The following is an 18114-nucleotide window of genomic DNA, read 5'->3' as shown; positions in this document are numbered from 1 at the left end:
GAGCATCTTTATCAGGATTCATTAACATCATTCCTAATGGTCACACACAGTATTCCATTCTATGGAGGAGCCATAATTTGATTAACTCTCTTCCTACTGGTGAATATTTAGGGTATTTCACTTCTTTTGTTCTTATAAACAAAAATGCAAAGACCATTCTTGGACCTAATGTATGCACACTAGTGTGGGCTGCCAGTAAAGCTTGTATTCTATATTTCCCTTATAATTCTGACATTTGTGTGTGCAGATGATGCCCTTGAGGCACTACAGAGGAGTATAGTCTCAAGTATCTTCTGGCAGTGGTGATGGGGCTACCCTGAACCATTCACATGCTTTTTCTATCCATACTCCATTGTTCCTGGTACGGTGTTTGGAAGAAAGTTGGCTGAAGAATGGAGTTTCTGTCTAGGTCCAGCTAGCTCCCTGCAGCTGAACCTACACGTATAGCATCAGTTTGCATTGTGCTCTGAATTGAATGAGAGCATTTATCTTTCTCTCTAAACTTCAGCAAAAATATAGAACTTGAAACTATTAGGTTGGTGCAAAAGTAATTGTGGTTTTTGCCATTACTCTTTAATTGTGAAAACTGCAATTACTTTTGCACCAACCTGATACCATGATGGTGCCTACCGATAGAATCACCCACTCATGGCTGGGCACAGTGGCTCAAGCCTGTAATCCCAGAACTTTGGGAGGGCGAGGCAGGTGGATCACCTGAATCAGGAGTTCAAGACTAGCCTGGCCAACATGGAGAAAACCAATCTTTACTAAAAATACAAAAATTAGCCGGGCACAGTGGCACACGCCTGTAATCCCAGCTACTCGGGAGGCTGAGGCAGAAGAATCACTTGAACCCGGGAGGCGGAAGTTGCAGTGAGCTGAGATTGTGCCACTGCACTCCAGCCTGGGCAACAAAGTGAGACTCTGTCTCAAAAGAAAAAAAAAAAAAGGGGGTGGGGGGAGAGTGACCAGGGGATAGGGTTGTTGTCAATACACTCTTAATACTTAAACCAGTGAAGTGGCTGTCTGTAAAGTTGAGAAAATCATCCCCAATGTGCCAATTACCAGTCTCAAGGCAAAAATCCAGAGGTGATAAAGAGTAGTTTTAAGCATGGGCTTTGAAATCAGAAGCCTGGGGCTTACCAGCAGTGTGGCCTTGGGCATCTTACTTAACCCACTGCTCCCCAATTTCTTCATATAAACTTGGGATGATTATACCTACTGCATAGGGAATGTCAGAAGGATGAAATAAGACCAGAAAATTCAGCACAGTAAACACCATGATAAGAACTCAATAAATGGGAGCTTAAGAAAGCCCCAGAAGGACACTGATTTATGAATAAGTTGGACCTGGGTCCAGATTTTGGCTTTAGCATTTTTTGGCTATGTGACCTTGAGCAACTTACTTAACCTCTCTGAGTTGTAGATCATCTGTATATGAGAGATAATAAAATCTATCATACTGGGATATTGTGAGTTTTGATACCAACGTTGTATACAAAGTTAGTAGAGTCTCTGGCGTGCTGTTGGTTTTCAGAACCAATAGCAAAATTTGTAAGTACTTTCTGTGTGCCAGTAACTCTATTTAACTTCTCTTCTTCCATTCAAAACAGTTTTTCTCTTAGAGACTAATGGTCAAATGGAAGGAGTTTAATTCTTAACCAGTCTATAACTTTTTCAGCTAGCCTTCCCGCTAGGCAAATACCTAGAATGAGTTGGGCTCTTTGCCAAACTTTTTTTTTTTCCTTTCATTGTAGACAAGACTGCGGTTCAGAGGTTGGGAAACGTTTTGTGAACCTATTTTATAGTCCCTATAAACTCAAAAGGGAAACAATGAAATACCAAAGCTAAGGTATAGAACAGGTTTTCTTACAAGAGAAACTACGACCTCATGGAGCTGTAGGAAGCGTTCTGCGGGAAAAGGTATTCACAGCATTTCATACAATGCCCGGCCCCTAGAAAGTCTGCAGTAAATTCAAGGTCTGTCCCCAGTAGGGGACAGATGGATCATGAGTCAAATTCACAAGGCAAATGAATTTTCTTTTGAGAAGGAATTCAGTGGGAGATCTAGGGGTATAGTTTTACAAAACATTCATACTTGGAAGATTCTTAGCGGACCTCTGGGGTGGCAGCCTGCTCAGTGAGCAGGAGAGTAATCTGAGAGCCACAATCAGGAAGTGATTTGGCCAAAGTCAATGTGGTGACAGATGTAGGGGCTCAGCCCCAAGCTTCTGTTCTGTTCCAGTGTTCTCTCCTCTGCCCTGCAGTGCGTCCTACAACATGAGGGCTGCATGACCGGGGCCAGTGGGAAAACTTTGGGTGCAGGAAGTGGAGTGAGATCAGAGTCCCCAACTGTTGGCTTAAGTCACAGTCTGCCTAGGGGCTGCCAGTGATGAGCACCTACAAGTTTCCTCTCCAATCCCTTCCTTCTCCCCGATTACACTTCCCCCTCCTCACCCCAGCCACCTGTCCCTCTCCCTCATTATCACCCTGTGGTAGACACACTCAAGGATATCCTTGGAGCCGGACACCCATTGGAAAAAGCCAAAGAGTAGCACTGAAACATTTTTTTCATTCCCTATCCATCTTAATAGAGATAATAGTGCAGCTGCAAAAATAAACATTTGAACTCTCTCTGTGCCCCCACAGCACCCTTAATAAAATATAGATCCTCAAAGCCAATCATGTTCTTTTAAATCTCCTTTAATTTTCTGTTTAAAAGACCATGGCCAGGTGTATTTGGTCACGTCTGTAATATTCCAGCACTTTGGGAGGCCGAGGTGAGAGGATTGCTTGAGGCCAGGAATTCAAAACCCACCTGGGCAACAAAGCAAGACCCTGCCTCTACAAAAAAATTGTAAACATTAGCCAGGCATAGGCCAGGTGCGGTGGCTCATGCCTGTATTTCCAGCCCTTTCGGAGGCCAAGGCAGGTGGATCACCTGAGGTCAGGAGTTCAAGACCAGCCTGGACAACATGGCAAAACCCTCTCTCTACTAAAAATACAAAAATTAGCTGGGTGTGGTGGTGCACACCTGTAGTCGCAGCTACTTGGGAGGCTGAGGCAGGAGACTCACTTGAACCCGGGAGGCAGAGATTGCAGTTTGCCAAGATCACGCCACTGCACTCCAGCTTGGGTGACACAGCAAGACTTCATCTCAAAAATAAATAAATAAATAAATATAAATAAAAATAAAAATTAGAGGCATGATGGCACATGCCAGCAGTCCCAGCTACAGGGGAGGCTGAGGCGGGAGGATTGCTTGAGCCCAGGAGTTTAAAGTTTCAAGGAGCTGAGATTGTGTCACTGCATTCCTGCTGGGCAACAGTGAAACACTGTCTCAAAAAAAGTAGTTAATTAATAAGTAAAAGACCCAATTGCCACATGGATTTGCTTCTTTGGGTTTTTTCCTGTTTTACTCTAAATAACCACATTTATGACCACAACCAAATAGGCGCAATAGCCTCACTTCATACTGTTCCCTGAAATACGTGTCGAGCCTTGCCATCTGCTGCTACTCCTTATGGCCTTGGAGACAATGACACAGAAATTTTTGTGGCTGTTGTTCTTAGCCAGGGATGTGTGGGACGGGGTTTTATGGGGTAATCTAGGTTTTGCCATTTAGAAAGCTACATCTAGGGACAAGTTTCAAGATTTTCACCAAAGTTGTGAACTTTCAGCGTTGCACAGCGTTCCTATACAGGCAGCCTGAGTACAGATTTTTCTGACTTTGTGGACAATAATTTCCTTCTCTTCTTCCCTATAATATGTCCTCACAGTTTACTATTTCTTTTTTTTCTTTCATGGTATGTGTCATGGATTGCGGTTAAATGTATTTGGTTTTTATTTGACTGCTTGGTACCACCACATACACCCAATTATAAGCTCCACAAGGGGGTAGAGAGAGACATCTTCTCTTTGGCATACCACTGTTTCCCCAGCACAATGCCTGGCACACAAAAGTCAATATCCAGCTGATATTTTAAAGAGAACAATCACTGCAAATATAGGAGGAGCGACTATAGTGTGGAATTTGGTAAATGACTGTATCTCAATTGGACCAAACCCAAAAGTATTAGAAGGAACTGAAGGACTGTGGGATAACCTGTGAATGGCCCTGGCCTACTAAGTGTCTTAGTGTCATCTGTTGGCATAGTGACCTGGAGGTGTTCACTACTCTAATGCCGTGTCACAGAAATCAAACAGGATTTGGCTCCAGTCTGTCGCTTGGCAGTTGTATGACTACGAGCAAATCATCTAAATTCTCTGAGCCTCGGTTTCTTTTTCATAACATGGGGATAATAACGCATGTTAGAACAGTTCTTAGAATTAAATGAGATGAGATGTGTAGGCAGTAAAGTTTATAAAGTTTAATTATCGTTATTGTTGGGAGTAACTTCAACCTCTTATGTCCTTTACTGGAAATGCTGCCATTTTGGAGTTGATATAGCTGATTGGCACCCTTCCAGAAAAGACATCCCTGATGTTGGACTGAGGGTGGAAAGTCTGGATTTGTGAGTTGAGGCTGAAGATGCTGGCACCCACATGGTCCTGTTCCTTAGCTGTCTTTAAGGATTTGTTAACAATCCACTGGTTTCAGATTTAGAATGGGAAGGGCATACGCATGGATAACAGATTGGATACTCTTCCTGCTGAATGAAATCTTTTGTTTAGAGATTAAGGAATATGTGTGCTTTTACATGTGAGTACTCACAAATGTGGACTCTGGACAATCTCAACAATTAACCAACAAAAGGTAACAAACTGCAGCTCTATAACATAAAATATTTGAAACTGAAAGGCAGCTCATTCTGTTTTTGTAACATAATTGGAGCACAGTATCACCACTTCACTGGAAACAGTAGGGAGGGAGGGATCCACAACCTGGGTAAATGCAAAGAGTGAAGTCCTGCTTCCCCGGACCCAGTGGAAACAGAGATTCTGCATAAGAACATGAACAGGGCTAGGCACAGTGACTCATGCCTATAATCCCAGCACCTTGGGAGGCCAAGGCAGGCAGATTGCCTGACCTCAGGAGCTTGAGACCAACTCGGCCCACATGGCGAAACCCTGTCTACTAAAATACAAAAAAAAAAAAAAAAAAATTAGCCAGGTGCGGTGGTGCACACCTGTAGTGCTAGCTACTCAGGAGGCTGAGGCATGAGAATCGCATGAACCTGGGAGGTGGAGGTTGCAGTGAGCTGAGATTGCGCCACTGCACTCCAGCCTAAACGACAGAGCAAGACTCTGTCTCCAAAAAATAAAAATAGAAAATAAAAGAAAAGAAAAAGAACATTAACAGGAAGGGAGGCCCTCTTGCTTATCCTTTAGGTCCTAATTCCCAGAAAAGAATAGAGGAAGTGGAAAAGGAAAGGGGGAGATGCAGAGGCACACTGACTACTTCTCAAAGCTCTTTATTGGCACTTTTCTAGGATCAGTTGTTATTAATGGTTTGAGAGTTCTCCAGAGGATAGTCTTTCTTCTCCACTAATGTCCCCACACCCACTTACTAAGCCTCAAACATGGTAACCACCTTTCAGCCCCTCCAGCACACCCAGCCTCTCCCTCTGGTCTCTGCACTTGATGTGTCCCCCTTCCACTCTCCAACCCCTTCGTCTGCAACACCTGGCTTTCTCCTTCTGATGGCTGGTTGGTGCCCTCTCATCTTTCATGTCGTCCTTTAAATGTCACTTCCTGGGAATGGCCTTTCCCGACCATGCTATTTAAAGTAAGTGCTTCCTGTGTGACTCTGTTTCACAGCACCCTATTTATTTCTGTCATCACTTTCCCCGTAACATCCATAACAATTTTGCTTGTTTGTCTCCTCCATGTAAAGAGCTCTGTCAGGACTGGGGCATTTCCTTTTCCTCCGCCTTATATTCTCAGTGTCCAGTCTGGTATCTGGCAAAGATTTTGCATTGACTATTTGTTGAATGTTGTTCATTTTCTACCCCAAAGCTGCCTAGTTTCCTATAATTCTTGTTGAAAATAATAAACTCCCTAGTATTAACTGTTGTACTTCAAAATCTTTGCTAAAGACTCCCCTTCCCACTGCCTGTTGCAGATCACACCCAGTAAAATTCCACACCAGGCAATGCGATGTGTGTCACATCTTTTAATGTGTCCCGTACACACAGATCCTCTTTTAAATCTTTATGTTTTCCTTCTTGTTCATTCATCCAGGAGAGCTTTCCTTCCTCCCTCCCTCCCTTCCCTTTCTCTCTTTGTTCTGTTACTAGCAAGCAAGAAGAAAGCAACTGAATTGAGTATAATACTGATTCCCAAATTAAGGAAACAAAAAGTCAGTATAAAAGTGAAACTGCCAGGTGTGGTGGCTCACTCCTATAATCCCGGCACTTTGGGAGGCCAAGGCAGGTGGATCACTTGAGATCAGGAGTTTGAGACCAGCCTGGCCAACATGACGAAACTCAGTCTCCGCTAAAAATACAAAAATTAGCCAGGAATGGTGGTGCATGCCTGTAATCCCTGCTGTTGGGGAGGCTGAGGCATGAGAATCGCTTGAACCCGGGAGGTGGAGGTTGCAGTGAGCTGAGATTGGCCCACTGCACTCCAGCCTGGGCAACAGAGTGAGATTCCATCTAAAAAAAAAAAAAAAAGGTGAAACTAAAGTGGTATTACAAAACTCAGAAGCAGCTGCCCTTAACCCGGGCTTTATGGACAGGATTCAGGGGATCAGTGAGTCCCTGGAAATTTTGTGTAAAATATTGTTTGTATATCTTTTTTCTTATGGAGAGACAGGCCCCTAAGTGGGTCTGTGACCAAATAAAACCATTGAACTAAAGTCCTTGGAAGTACTACACAGTCCCCAGGAGACTGCATGGAATAATCAGTTCCATTTTGTCCTCCTGTGCTTGGTTGATCCAGGACCACATCAGCAGTGATCTAGGCACTGGGAGGATATGGCTCAGAACAAAGGCAAACAGTACACCTGTGCTCGAGGAGCTCCCTGTGTTGAGGGAAAGACAGACTGTTGAAAGACAATGTGTTGACTGGTTGAAGCCATGAAGAAAGTCATATGGCGGAATGTAATTGGGCCAGGGTCTAAGAGGAAATCCCTGAGGAGGTGCCATTCCAACCAACATCTGACCCATGAGAAGTGGGCCGCCAGTGGGAGACATGAGGGGGAGCATTCCAGAAAGGAGGCACAGTGGGAGGGCCTAGGAAGTGGATGAGAAGTAGGCCACCAGGGGGAGACATGGGGAGGAGCATTCCAGAAAGGAGGCACAGTGCGAGGGCCTAGGAAGTGGGAAGAAGCTTGGTGCATTTGTGGGTCCTGTCTTAGGACGTAATGAAGAGGAGAAGCCAGATCACATCAGGGCTTCTAGGCCAAGGGAACAAATTTGAATTTTATTCTAAGTTCCCTGGGAAGCTATCAGTGGGCTTTAAGCAGGAATTTGACAGAATCTGCTGTAGACTGGAGAAAGATTGCTGTCACTGGGGTGTGCAGGGTGGAGCCTAGCAGGGCAGGAGGAAAGGCTGAGCGACCCGGGAGGTGGCTGTTGCAGGAAAGAGATGATGGCAGCTTGGTCCAAGGTTATCTTACTGCAGATGTTCGGTAGTGATTGGGTTCAAGGTATATTTGGGGGCTCCAGGCAAAAGGACTTCTTAATGGATTACATCGGAGGCAAGAAGGAAGGAGAGAATTAGGACTGTTAATGTAGAGTCATACTTTGAGATATGGAAGACTTTGGGAGTGGGGGTGCAGACACATTGGAAGTTGGGAGCGATAGTTTTGAGTAAGGTAAATTTGATTTCAGATGTGTTGGGTACACAAAGGGGCCAGGCTAGAGATTACAGACTTTAGAGTTGTCTGCCTGCACCTAGTATTTGAAGCCATGGATGAGATCACCCAGGAAAAGAAGTTAGTTAGAAGTGGTAGTTATAACTTAGTTAGAAGTTAGTGAGAAGTTATAGTTAGAGAAGAGGAGGGGTCCAGGGATGGAGGCCCTGGAGTTTTGGAGAGGTGAAGAGGAGGGTGAGCCTAGGAGATTGAGAAGCACAGTTAGGGAGGTAGGAACCAGGTGCAGATGACAGTATGGAAACCCAGGATGAGGCCCACTCAAGAAGGGAGAATCTGTCGATGCTACCTGCTGCTGAAAACTCAAGTAGGGTAAGGACAGAGAGTTGACCATTGGCTTTGGCAAGGAGGAAGCCATTGATGTTCTCAGGGAAAACAGAGTGGTCTCAGTGGGGTAGTGGGAACAAACATCTTGCCTGGTGGGTTGAAGGATCACGGAACATGAGAAGTACATGGAACAACTCAAAGTACTCCTTTGAGGTGTTTTCCTGTAATATGGAGCAGAGACTGGCATGATTGTGGAGGAGAATATGGGCATGAGGTAAAAAAAAAAAAAAAAAAGTTTTTGTTTTATTTGAAGAGATCAGTAATATATTTTTCAGCCTGCAGGGAAAAGCCAGGAAAGAGGGTTGAATATGTTGGAAGAAAAGGAGCAAAGTGTCTTCACTAGCATTGTTTTCATAAAATACTCATTAGAAATAAGTGAACATCTTTTTAGATTCATCTTTGTGGTTTTCTGTTTTGTCTAATTATGTACTGTATTCCAAAAATAAAGTTTTCTTCTACTCTTTGATACCTGAGTAGAGTTCATCAACTACATCTTGGTTTTATAGATGGCTCTGTGAGTAACCTGGAAACCTTAACATCACTGATAACATTGTTTCTGTGGAGAAAAGTGTTATGAGTTCTGGGAGCCCTTTGGAATTTGGCCTGTTTAGAAGCAAGGGTCAAAAATGACAGAGCAATCCTGGATCTTTGAAAAGCGCCAAAGGGCATCTGCCCTCATGGAGTTGGTTTACTTTCCCTTTTCCTCTCCCATTGCCTGGGTCTCCCTTATCCCTGCTAATTATTATCTTTCAAACCATGAGAAAACCCTGACTCTATTAGAACCTGTAGCTGCAAATAATTCAGAGCCTTTCACATGAAAGGTGTGATTCTTTTAACCACAGAAAGAAAACTAAGACCTCTTTAAAGCACTGTCTCCTACAATAAACTTGCCCCTGTAAAAATCATGTATAATCAAAATGATATGTTTAGTGTTGTACATTTACGTGAACTTTTATAAAAAGAAGAAACTCCATCTATTAACCGTCCAATGTATCCTCTCTCCCTCAGAGTAAAAGACAAGCTGCTTACGCTGACTTGCAGGGCCCCACTCAGGCACTCTCCTCTCTCCCTGTACCCTTGGACTCTGTGGTCCTGACCCCCTCCTCACCCTACTTTGGTTCACCACTCACTGCTCCAGCCACTCATTCTTGGAATGCATTGCAAGTCGTATACTATCTCAGGGCCTTTGCACTGACCATTTCCTCTCTTGAAAGTCGCTTATCCCCAGGTATTCAGATACCCAACTCCCATACTTCTTTTAGATTTGTAATAAAAACCATGCCCTCAGCAGACCTGCCATAGCCACCCCATGTAAAATTTCCCACACCCCCCCTTGACAAATCACATCTTCTTCTTTGCAATACATTGTTCTCCTGAGCATTTATTGCTAATGTACTGTAAAATTTACATTTTGTCTCATTTATTTTATAATTCTACCACTGAAGCTAAGTTCCATTAGAGTTGAGATTTTTGGTCTATTTTGTTGACTGCTTGTATCTTCAGCACTTAGAACAGCACTTGCCACATTGCACATTGCAGATGCTGTTAGTTGATGAATGAATAAATGAATAGATCAACATTTCCTAGCTTACCTTGATGACAAATCAGAATGTTTACCTATTATATTTGCCTAGAGCAAGGAAACAATGGAAACTTTTTAGAGTGTGTGTGTGCATCTGTGCCCATGTGCCTATGTGTCTCCATACACCATCCCATTCCCAAGTTAACTCGGATGTTGGACAGAAGTAGTATCGTAAAGATACAGTATCATAAAGATACAGTCAGTTCCAGGGACAGCATAGAAGGTAAGGGGTGGTTTGAAGCATCCTTGTCAGCCAGAGCTTGGGTCTATCCCAACTTGTCTTAATAAATCTGGACACTACCCCTTCCCTCAAACTCACCCACTGCTCACCCCCACCTCTGCTTCCCACTCCCCAGGGCAGATGCCTCAGCAGTATTTCAAGTCGACGAGGGCCCTGAAGGATGAGATGTGAATGATTAACTTTGGTTGGGACTCCTTCGAGATTACAGTCTTTTTTTCATTCACCTGGGAATCACCACCAGACCCTCCTCTCCTCTTTGAGCAGATCTTTTATTCCCTCCCTTTTCAGTGGGGGAGGAATGGCTCTTCATTCCATTTTGAAAGCTTCTGTTTGCTGAGCAAACGCTGACCACACAGAGACCTCGCTTGGAGCCAGTTACTGCTTCCTTCCCTAACCATCCCCCAGGGCCACAACCCCCACTCCCTGCTTCCACTGGAGAGGCCACCCTGGCCAGGGGGAGAGCCTTTCTTGGGGAAAGTCTTTGAAAGCTGCCAGGAACCAACTGGTAGGATTTTTGGAGAGGGAGTCAGGGTTTTGGAGAACATCTTAATCCTTCGTTTTCAAATAAAGCTTGTGGCTGTAACATAAGTTTGCTTTTGAGTTCTCAGTAGTAATACAGTTGTTCATTGTTCATAGCATCTGTTTACATAGTTCTTTCTGAGTGCCTTGATTACAGGTTTTAATAGGGATTAGTCGGTGCAACCCCTTCCCATCCCAGAGCTGGGACTCTCTCCCACCCACCTCCCCTTCCAGCCTCTGTACCATAATGTTTAATGTAGCCATGCCTAGACTGAGATTCTTTTTCTTTTGAAATAAGTAGCCTGCGGAATTAATGCATATTTTTGTTGGCACTGCATCAAAATTGACATCACCGGAAATAATGTATGTGTGTCATTGTTAACTGTACAAACAGGTATCATTTCCTTTTTAGGTTCAGAAATTCTCTCTGTAGGCTAATCATTTTAATCAAATGCTTTGCCTTCAGACGTCAATAGAATGAGCTAAGAAATGTTATAGTCAATGATTTTTACATCATTAAAAGTAGCACTTAGGGCTGGAAAGACTTTCTGCAACGTTTTTGTGCAGTCTGTGAGGATTTAAAGTAGTTTTTCACTCTTAGATTTTCTTCAATTTGACCTGCTGTTGCAAACTCCCCTGGGACCACATGGGGGCCCTTCCATTCAGTGCTTTACGGTAATGGTTTCAGAGTTTGGTGTTAGCTTTTGCTTTGCTGAAACTTTTCACAGCTGACTTGATACCAGCACTGAGGCCTGACCTCTCGATCCTTCAGCACTTCAGAGGTTAATTTTGTTGGGGGATCGGATTTCTTCCCTGGCCTGGGGAATGGTGATCCCTGCTAGCTAGTCCTTTAGTTACAGAGTTGCTGGGTGCCTGGGATTCCCTGGCCCAGTGTGGGCTGGCTCAGCTGGCTAAAGGACTTGCCATCCCGTGAGATTCATTCAGCTTCTTTGTCCGCTGTTCTCCAAGGGCCGCAATGTAGTGAAATGCTCTGGCCTAGGAACCTTACAAGGTAGGACGATTTTCTAAAATTTCTGGGGCCAGGGGGCGGGTGTGGTGCATGTACTGCCTTGTCTTCCTTGGCTGGTATTGAAAAGCCTGGTGGAGCAGCCTGTGGTGCAGCTGCCTAAATCACCGTGAGCTATGTGGTGATGTGTGAGTGGGGGCGGGGGGGGGCGGGGGGCAAGGTTGCTGGTCAGGAAATTCACCTCTTCTCCTCTTTCGCCCCCATTCATTCTGACCTTGATGGTTTCAGAGGAAACTGGGGCATTACCCAAATGTCCTGGGTCCACCTAGACATTTGGGTAATGTCAATATTTTCCAAACCGTCTTATCAAATTAGGCTACTGAGCCTGAAAATCTGGGTGTTGATCACCTAGCTGTCTTAAGTCGTTATTCCAGACTTTTCAGCTGGTGAGGGCAGTACAGAGGGGTGAGCCGGAAAAAGGCAGTGTGGCCCCAGGCAAGGGCTGCTTGTGGTTCGGAGGGCCCTGATTAAAAAGACTTGCAGTTGGAGGTTTTGTTTGGAATTTAAGGATCCTGGTGAACTTGTGGTTGTGTTTATACAGCAAATTACTGGGTGTGTGTGTGTGTGTGTGTGTGTGTGTGTAAACTAGGCTCCAGGAGAGATGGCATGGGAGGTTTAAGCATAAGGACTTTTCTTGCTACCTTATGACCTATAGAGCTGCCCAGGGAAGCACATTTCTGTTTTTAAGCCAGACAAGGGGAGAAGAAAACAATGTTCATGACCACCTACCACATGCCAAGCATCTAGCAGACATTGTGTCATTCAGTTTCATTGCAAAGCCAGGGAGATTACATTCAATTTTGAAAATCATCAGTGGGAACCAAGAGAGGTTAAGTAACTTGATTAAGGTCACACAGCTGATAAGAGGCAAAGCTGGGATTGGAACCCAGGTTCACTCTACCACCATGCCTTCCTGGGTGGGCTTGGCATCTGAGCTCGGAATGGTTTTACCTGTTAATTTTAAATGTGGCTTCAGCTGAATGAAGGGCAGACTTTGTTGTGGAGGACTCACCGAAATACACAGGATGCTAGCAGCACAGCCTGCCTGGGCTTCTCGGATTCAGCTTGTTTCTGGAAGGAAGAGGGCTGTGTATTAAGAAGTAGCCCTGCTTTGGCAGTAGGACCTAGCTGGGAGTTCTGTGATCTTGAGGCTTCGGGGCTGCTGGATGGATCAGGCTGGAGCTTTAGTTTGTACCTGGTTCAGGAGGACTTGATCCCAAGTGAAGGTCAAATCAGGAAAGGCCAGTGACCTTGGAGCTGGCCTTGGGCTGCTGAGGCTGTGCCCTGGAACTCTGGGTCTGCTTCTTAAGACACTGAATGTATGGAGTCTTGGAGGGAGAAGATCTACACCCAGCATATTAATGCTGACCGAAGCTATTGGCACTAGCTGTTCACATGTGTGCTGGAGGTACCTAATAAGCTAAAGCTGACCTTCTCTTGGGCTGTAGAAATCTTGACCTGAGGTCCCTTCCCTTTCCTCTTACCCCAAGAAAGAGAGAGCTTAAGGGCAAGTCCTTGACAAACTGCAAAATGAGGCCAGCCTGTTTTTGGGAGATAGCCGCCTCTCTTGGCTGCCCTGGGGCAACTGTGGTTCTGTTTTGTGCATTCAGGTTCCTACATCCCTAAGATATATTGGGAGCTTAGTGGAGGGTTGGAGGGAGGGAGACTATGGGGGTATTGAACTCCCGTCCCATTCTACTTAGTTTTAAGACAGCTGGCCAATGCCATGTCTGGGATTTGTCCCCCATCCCCTTTCCTTTAATTTCTTTGAGACATTTTTAAAGTAACTTGATTGCATTAAAGTGTCCTGCGTATTTTGAATAACAGTTGGAAGTTGAGTTCTTATATGACCATGATCTATTTAAATGCATCTTTACCTCTGTTCTTAACATTGAGTCAATGTGATTTTAAAAAGCTTGGGCTTCAGAATTAGGCAGATCTGGGTTCAAATCCAGTTCTGTTTGTTAGCCCTGGCACCTTGGGCAGGTCACGTAGCCTCTCTAAACTTCAGTTTCCACATCTATCAAAAGGGGCATTAGTAGTTTTTGCCTGATAAGAAAGTGGAGAGGTGTTTATAGGATGGTGCTTAGCATGGTACCCGGAACCTATTATTAAAATTTTTCACCTTGCATAAATGTTTACTGTTATTTTCATTTGCTATAATATGCTGAATTCTGTTGATGTTTAGGGGAAATATATCTTCTGGTAAACAAAAAACTATGATGAGTTTGTTGATATCCTTGGCAAGAGCCAGCCAGCAGCAGCCCAAGGGTAAGCAGCCCTCTCCGGAGGAGCCTTGAAGGAGAGAGGGCTTTGTGTAGCTGAGGTCAGCAGACACGCTGGTGCCTAGTGTAACAATGAGGGTCTAAGGCATCCGGACCAAAGCTCCGGGCTTTCTAACCCGACCAAGCTCCTGAAGCCAAAGGGAAAAATTTCATGCTTACTCAGGGGACCACCTACTTGTCAAGGAATGAGTTACCAAAATGGGACAAAGGTGCTGTGGGGTGAAACTCAAGCCTGATGGCTGCTAAATCCCCTTGGAGCCCTTTTTATGGGGTTCGTGTTTTCCTCTCTCCACCTCAAATCACTGGCCTTGCACCTGGCACCGTCTGTAGAAGTTGCTTCTCCCCTAGCACACTATCCATTTATGGCAGTAAGAAGCGAGGTCTTACACTAGAACTTAATCATCTATTTGAGAATGTAGGCCTGCATCTCCTTCCTGCAGTCCTTGCAGCTTCCCTGGATCCTGTACTGCAACTGACATGCATGGATTGTCTCCCATATACATGGAGAGCTGTACTTAGGCTACCTGATTTGGTCCCAACAAAATGATAATGATAACTGGATGTTATTAGCACAGTGCAACCAGGAGGTAAAGGTGCCCTGATAAGGAGATGGCAGAGCCAGAGTTCAAACACAGACCTATTTTAATTTTTTCTGCAGAGCTGTGGTCCCTCCATTTGGAGCCTCCTGGGATTAGCGGTACTAGATGAGACTAAATTTGCTGGGGTTAGTGACTACATTCTGTCCTTGCATTAATTCAAGCTTAGGCTCTGTATCATTTTGCACCAGAACTGCAAACTATGTAAGCTGGTCCCAGAGCTGGAATCCAGAGAGAGGTGGCTTACTTATAGTTTTTTTTATTTATTTATTTTTTATTTTTATTTTTTTTGAGACAGAGTCTCACTCTGTCACCCAGGCTGGAGTTCAGTGGTGCAATCTCGTCTCACTGCAAGCTCTGCCTCCCAGGTTCACGCCATTCTCCTGTCTCAGCCTCCCAAGTAACTAGGACTACAGGTGCCCACCACCACATCCGGCTAATTTTTTGTATTTTTAGTAGAGACGGGGTTTCACCATGTTAGCCAGGATGGTCTCGATCTCCTGACCTCGTGATCCGCCCACCTCGGCCTCCCAAAGTGCCAGGATTACAGGCGTGAGCCATTGTGCCTGGCCAGCTTGCTTATAGTTTTAATTCAAGTAACTGTATCTTCTTTGGTGTGGGAAACTTTGAAGTCCTTCAAAGTCTAATGAACACATGATGAGTGTTCATTAAAATGTGTAAAATGAATAAATAAATGGGATGGTTGAACACTCATGTATCTGTGTTTAAATCTCAGCCTCAACATTTCTTAGTTGTATGACCCATTGGACTATTTCTCCAATCCTCAATTGCCTCATCTGTAAAATGGGTATAGTGTTAATATTTATCTAATGGTACCTGGGAGAACACATGTTACATAAAAACAGAGCCTGACACATAGCAAGCCATTAATAAGTGTTGGTGATTATTTTTATCAGAGTTTGGAGGATTAACTGAAATAATTTATGTAGTGGAGTTAACACAGGGGCTGACAACTGTAAATGTCGATTAAAGTTGGCTATTATTATCCTTTCCACATAGACTACAAAAGGTAGGACTCTGCAGGAGCCCTGCTTCATTCTTTGAAGGTGGATTTTCTTAATAGGCCCCAGCAATAGTTAAAGGAGATGATGCTCCCAAGAAAACCTCCTGGGGAGGAAATAGTTAACATACCTGTTTGGTGGGAAATGTAGGTAGCCAAACCCTTTCTCTTCCCCAGGGGTTACTACTAAGCCTACAGTTAGGCTTGCTCACTCATCCACACCAAAGGATCTCATTCCGCTCGGGCCCTGGGGTTTCACGGGAACAATTGCCTTGAACAATAGCCAGAAAACGAGTTCCACCAGTCTGAACTTTTTTGCAACTGAATGCAGCTGTCTGGCATGGACCAGCCCTGTAAATGGGCTCTGCCTTGATTCTGGAGCAGAACTGGAAAATTGAGCAGGTAAGTCCTGGATGCAGCTGGTCACAGCTGCGCAGTGTGAGCTTAGTAACCTGGAAAGAGGTAGACAGAGGGGCGGGGGCTGGCCCAGACTGTTTCCAAGGTCAGTAAGGGCCTCCTGGAAGCAGACCCAGCCTTTGGAGTTTGGGGAGGATTAGGATCCTTGCTTTGTGAAGACTGCTTTTCAGAACCGTAGTTAGAGAACCTCATCTCTGCTCACCGGCTGTGGTTTTATTAGTAAGTAGAGAGGAACTAATATATATCTACAATCTGATTTTTTTACAGCTTCATTTAGCATGTCTTTCCCTTGAATAAACAACATTATCTCACAGGGAGTTCATTTGAAAGGTGTAATGATCCTCCCTCCAGATCCTTCAATAACTCCTCCTCCCAGAGTCTTTTGCTGAAAGCAAGGGTGTGTATATCCTAGTGGAAAAATCTGTTTCATCATCCCTGGAACCTTGGGATTCTATTTTGCTTTTTTGCTTCATGAGAGATGAAATTGTAAATATCATATCACATTAATTTAGGACCATTACAGATTCTTGCTCCTTTTAGATACCTCTCTGGAAAAGCTTGATATTAAAAATTTGTCTATATTAAATATAGTTTCTCAGGGGTCCCAGTGAAGTCTGGTTTACTTTCTCAGTTCTGTGGAATTCTCACTCCTCACAACAGTGGAGCAAAATAGGTGTGTGAAGCCGAAATAATTTATGCTTCTTTCACCTGCATTTTTTCATAGCAAATCGCTTGTCTTGGGGTTGTTAAAATTGTGCTTTAAGCCCCCTCTGAGTGGCATTTGGATTCCTGACACGGTGATGTCAGCATCCCTTCTAAGACTGAAACTGGATCTCCTGGTTTAATGGGCCCTTCCATGTTTGAATGGATTTTCTGGTCACTTTTGTAGAGGCTTTTCCCTTCACATCTGTATTTCTCCAAGAGGTAGTAGAGAAACAGCTGAGGCTGAGGCTGTGAGAGCCTTGATTCTGGTTAAAATGCTACATGTTGGCCAAAATCGTGTCGGTTCTTGATACACTTGGTGGCTGCTGGTAGATGGAGGTTCCTTTTGATTAAGCTAGTTAACAGATTTCAAAGCTGATCTGTATGTACTATAGCTGTGCACTACAATCTATAAAACACTGCCATCTTTCAGATGAGCTGGAAGGCTGCTTGCAGTCATTCTGCCGTGGTTTGAATCTCATCCTTCTGATGAGCTCTGCATCCTAAGCCTCCTTTCCATCCAGGGGAAAATAGGAGTGGAATAATATAAATAATGTGCCTACTACAGTGCCTGGCATGTTTGGTAACGCTGTCGATGGTGGCTTTAAGTATTAGGCAAGATTGCATCCTCTTTCTTTGGATAAATAGCATGGTCTGGTTCAGACACTCTATTGTGAGTTGAGTTGTAATGCCTCTATACCAGAGTTTGCAAACTCAAATTGCAGGACCAAGCAGGTAGCACATGTGAACTGAAAGGCTCCCATGGGGATTGTATCAAATGAGAGAACATACTTCTGTCTAAAAAGGGCCACTAACTCAGGGCTACCTAAAAATAATAATCTGACAGGTGAAATCAGCAATGAAAAAGCCCAGACATTAGAAAATGGAGTTACCCGTTTGGCAGCTTTTACTGAACGAGGGGAGACCATTCAGTGTGGAGATGGTCCAGTGTGCCCACTTGCCTTTGTACCAACTTTTCTCTGAGCATAAATGTAAAGGATGTCCATTGGAAAGGAACCTTTGGGATGGCTTAGTCCAGCTACTCCATTATAAAGAAGAGAAGACTGGGGTCTGGAGAGGATGTGTCTTGTCTGAACCCTCACGGGTGGTAGTTCTGTGAAAGCCTGGAGCAAAGGCTTGGCTCTCTATGCTCCTGGCTCTTGCCGTGTCCATGCCTTGAAGAAGAAAGCAGCATAGCTAAAAGCGTTGGTGGGCCTGGGCTTTGGAACGCTGCCAGAATAGCTCTTTGTGCTCCAACTTGGCTGGTGGCTTTAGGAGATATGGGAGGCTATAGAAATGATGTTTGGAACCAGTATTGTTTCCACTTGGTGCCCTTTGCTCATCTCCCTATTTTATGTTTTCATTTGTGTCTAAGCTGTGTTCTTGTCTGTTATGTCTACTGGATTTATGGTCAAGGCAGGGAAAACTCTGAATTCTCACTGTATCCCCACCGCCTTGCACAGTGCCTGGCACACAGGGGCAGTGGCTCAATAGATGAGATGAATAAGTGAATTCAAAGTCCTTGGTTAAGGGTCTAAAAATATTGAGTTTATGAGAAGAAACATAGAAAATGTTTCA

The 18114-nt window shown here is 44.3% G+C and overlaps 1 protein-coding gene across 19 annotated transcripts in view; it reads left to right on the top strand.

Moving 5' to 3' along the window:
• The window catches only part of NAV2 (neuron navigator 2), an 882771-nt gene that overhangs the window by 766945 nt on the left and 97712 nt on the right, over positions 1-18114 (top strand). The window contains exon 1 of one of the 19 annotated variants that reach the window (XM_054525834.2): positions 10904-11500. The exons of the other annotated variants lie outside the window; for them this stretch is intronic. Within the exon in view, the coding sequence (XP_054381809.1) occupies positions 11475-11500 (26 nt within the window). The 5' untranslated portion in view covers positions 10904-11474. Of the gene's footprint in view, positions 1-10903; positions 11501-18114 lie in introns of those variants that run through there. 19 annotated transcript variants of the gene reach the window in all.

The sequence above is a fragment of the Pongo abelii genome, chromosome 9, assembly GCF_028885655.2.
Source record: "Pongo abelii isolate AG06213 chromosome 9, NHGRI_mPonAbe1-v2.0_pri, whole genome shotgun sequence".
Taxonomy (NCBI): Eukaryota; Metazoa; Chordata; class Mammalia; order Primates; family Hominidae; genus Pongo; species Pongo abelii.
This window is presented reverse-complemented; position numbering and strand designations above follow the sequence as displayed.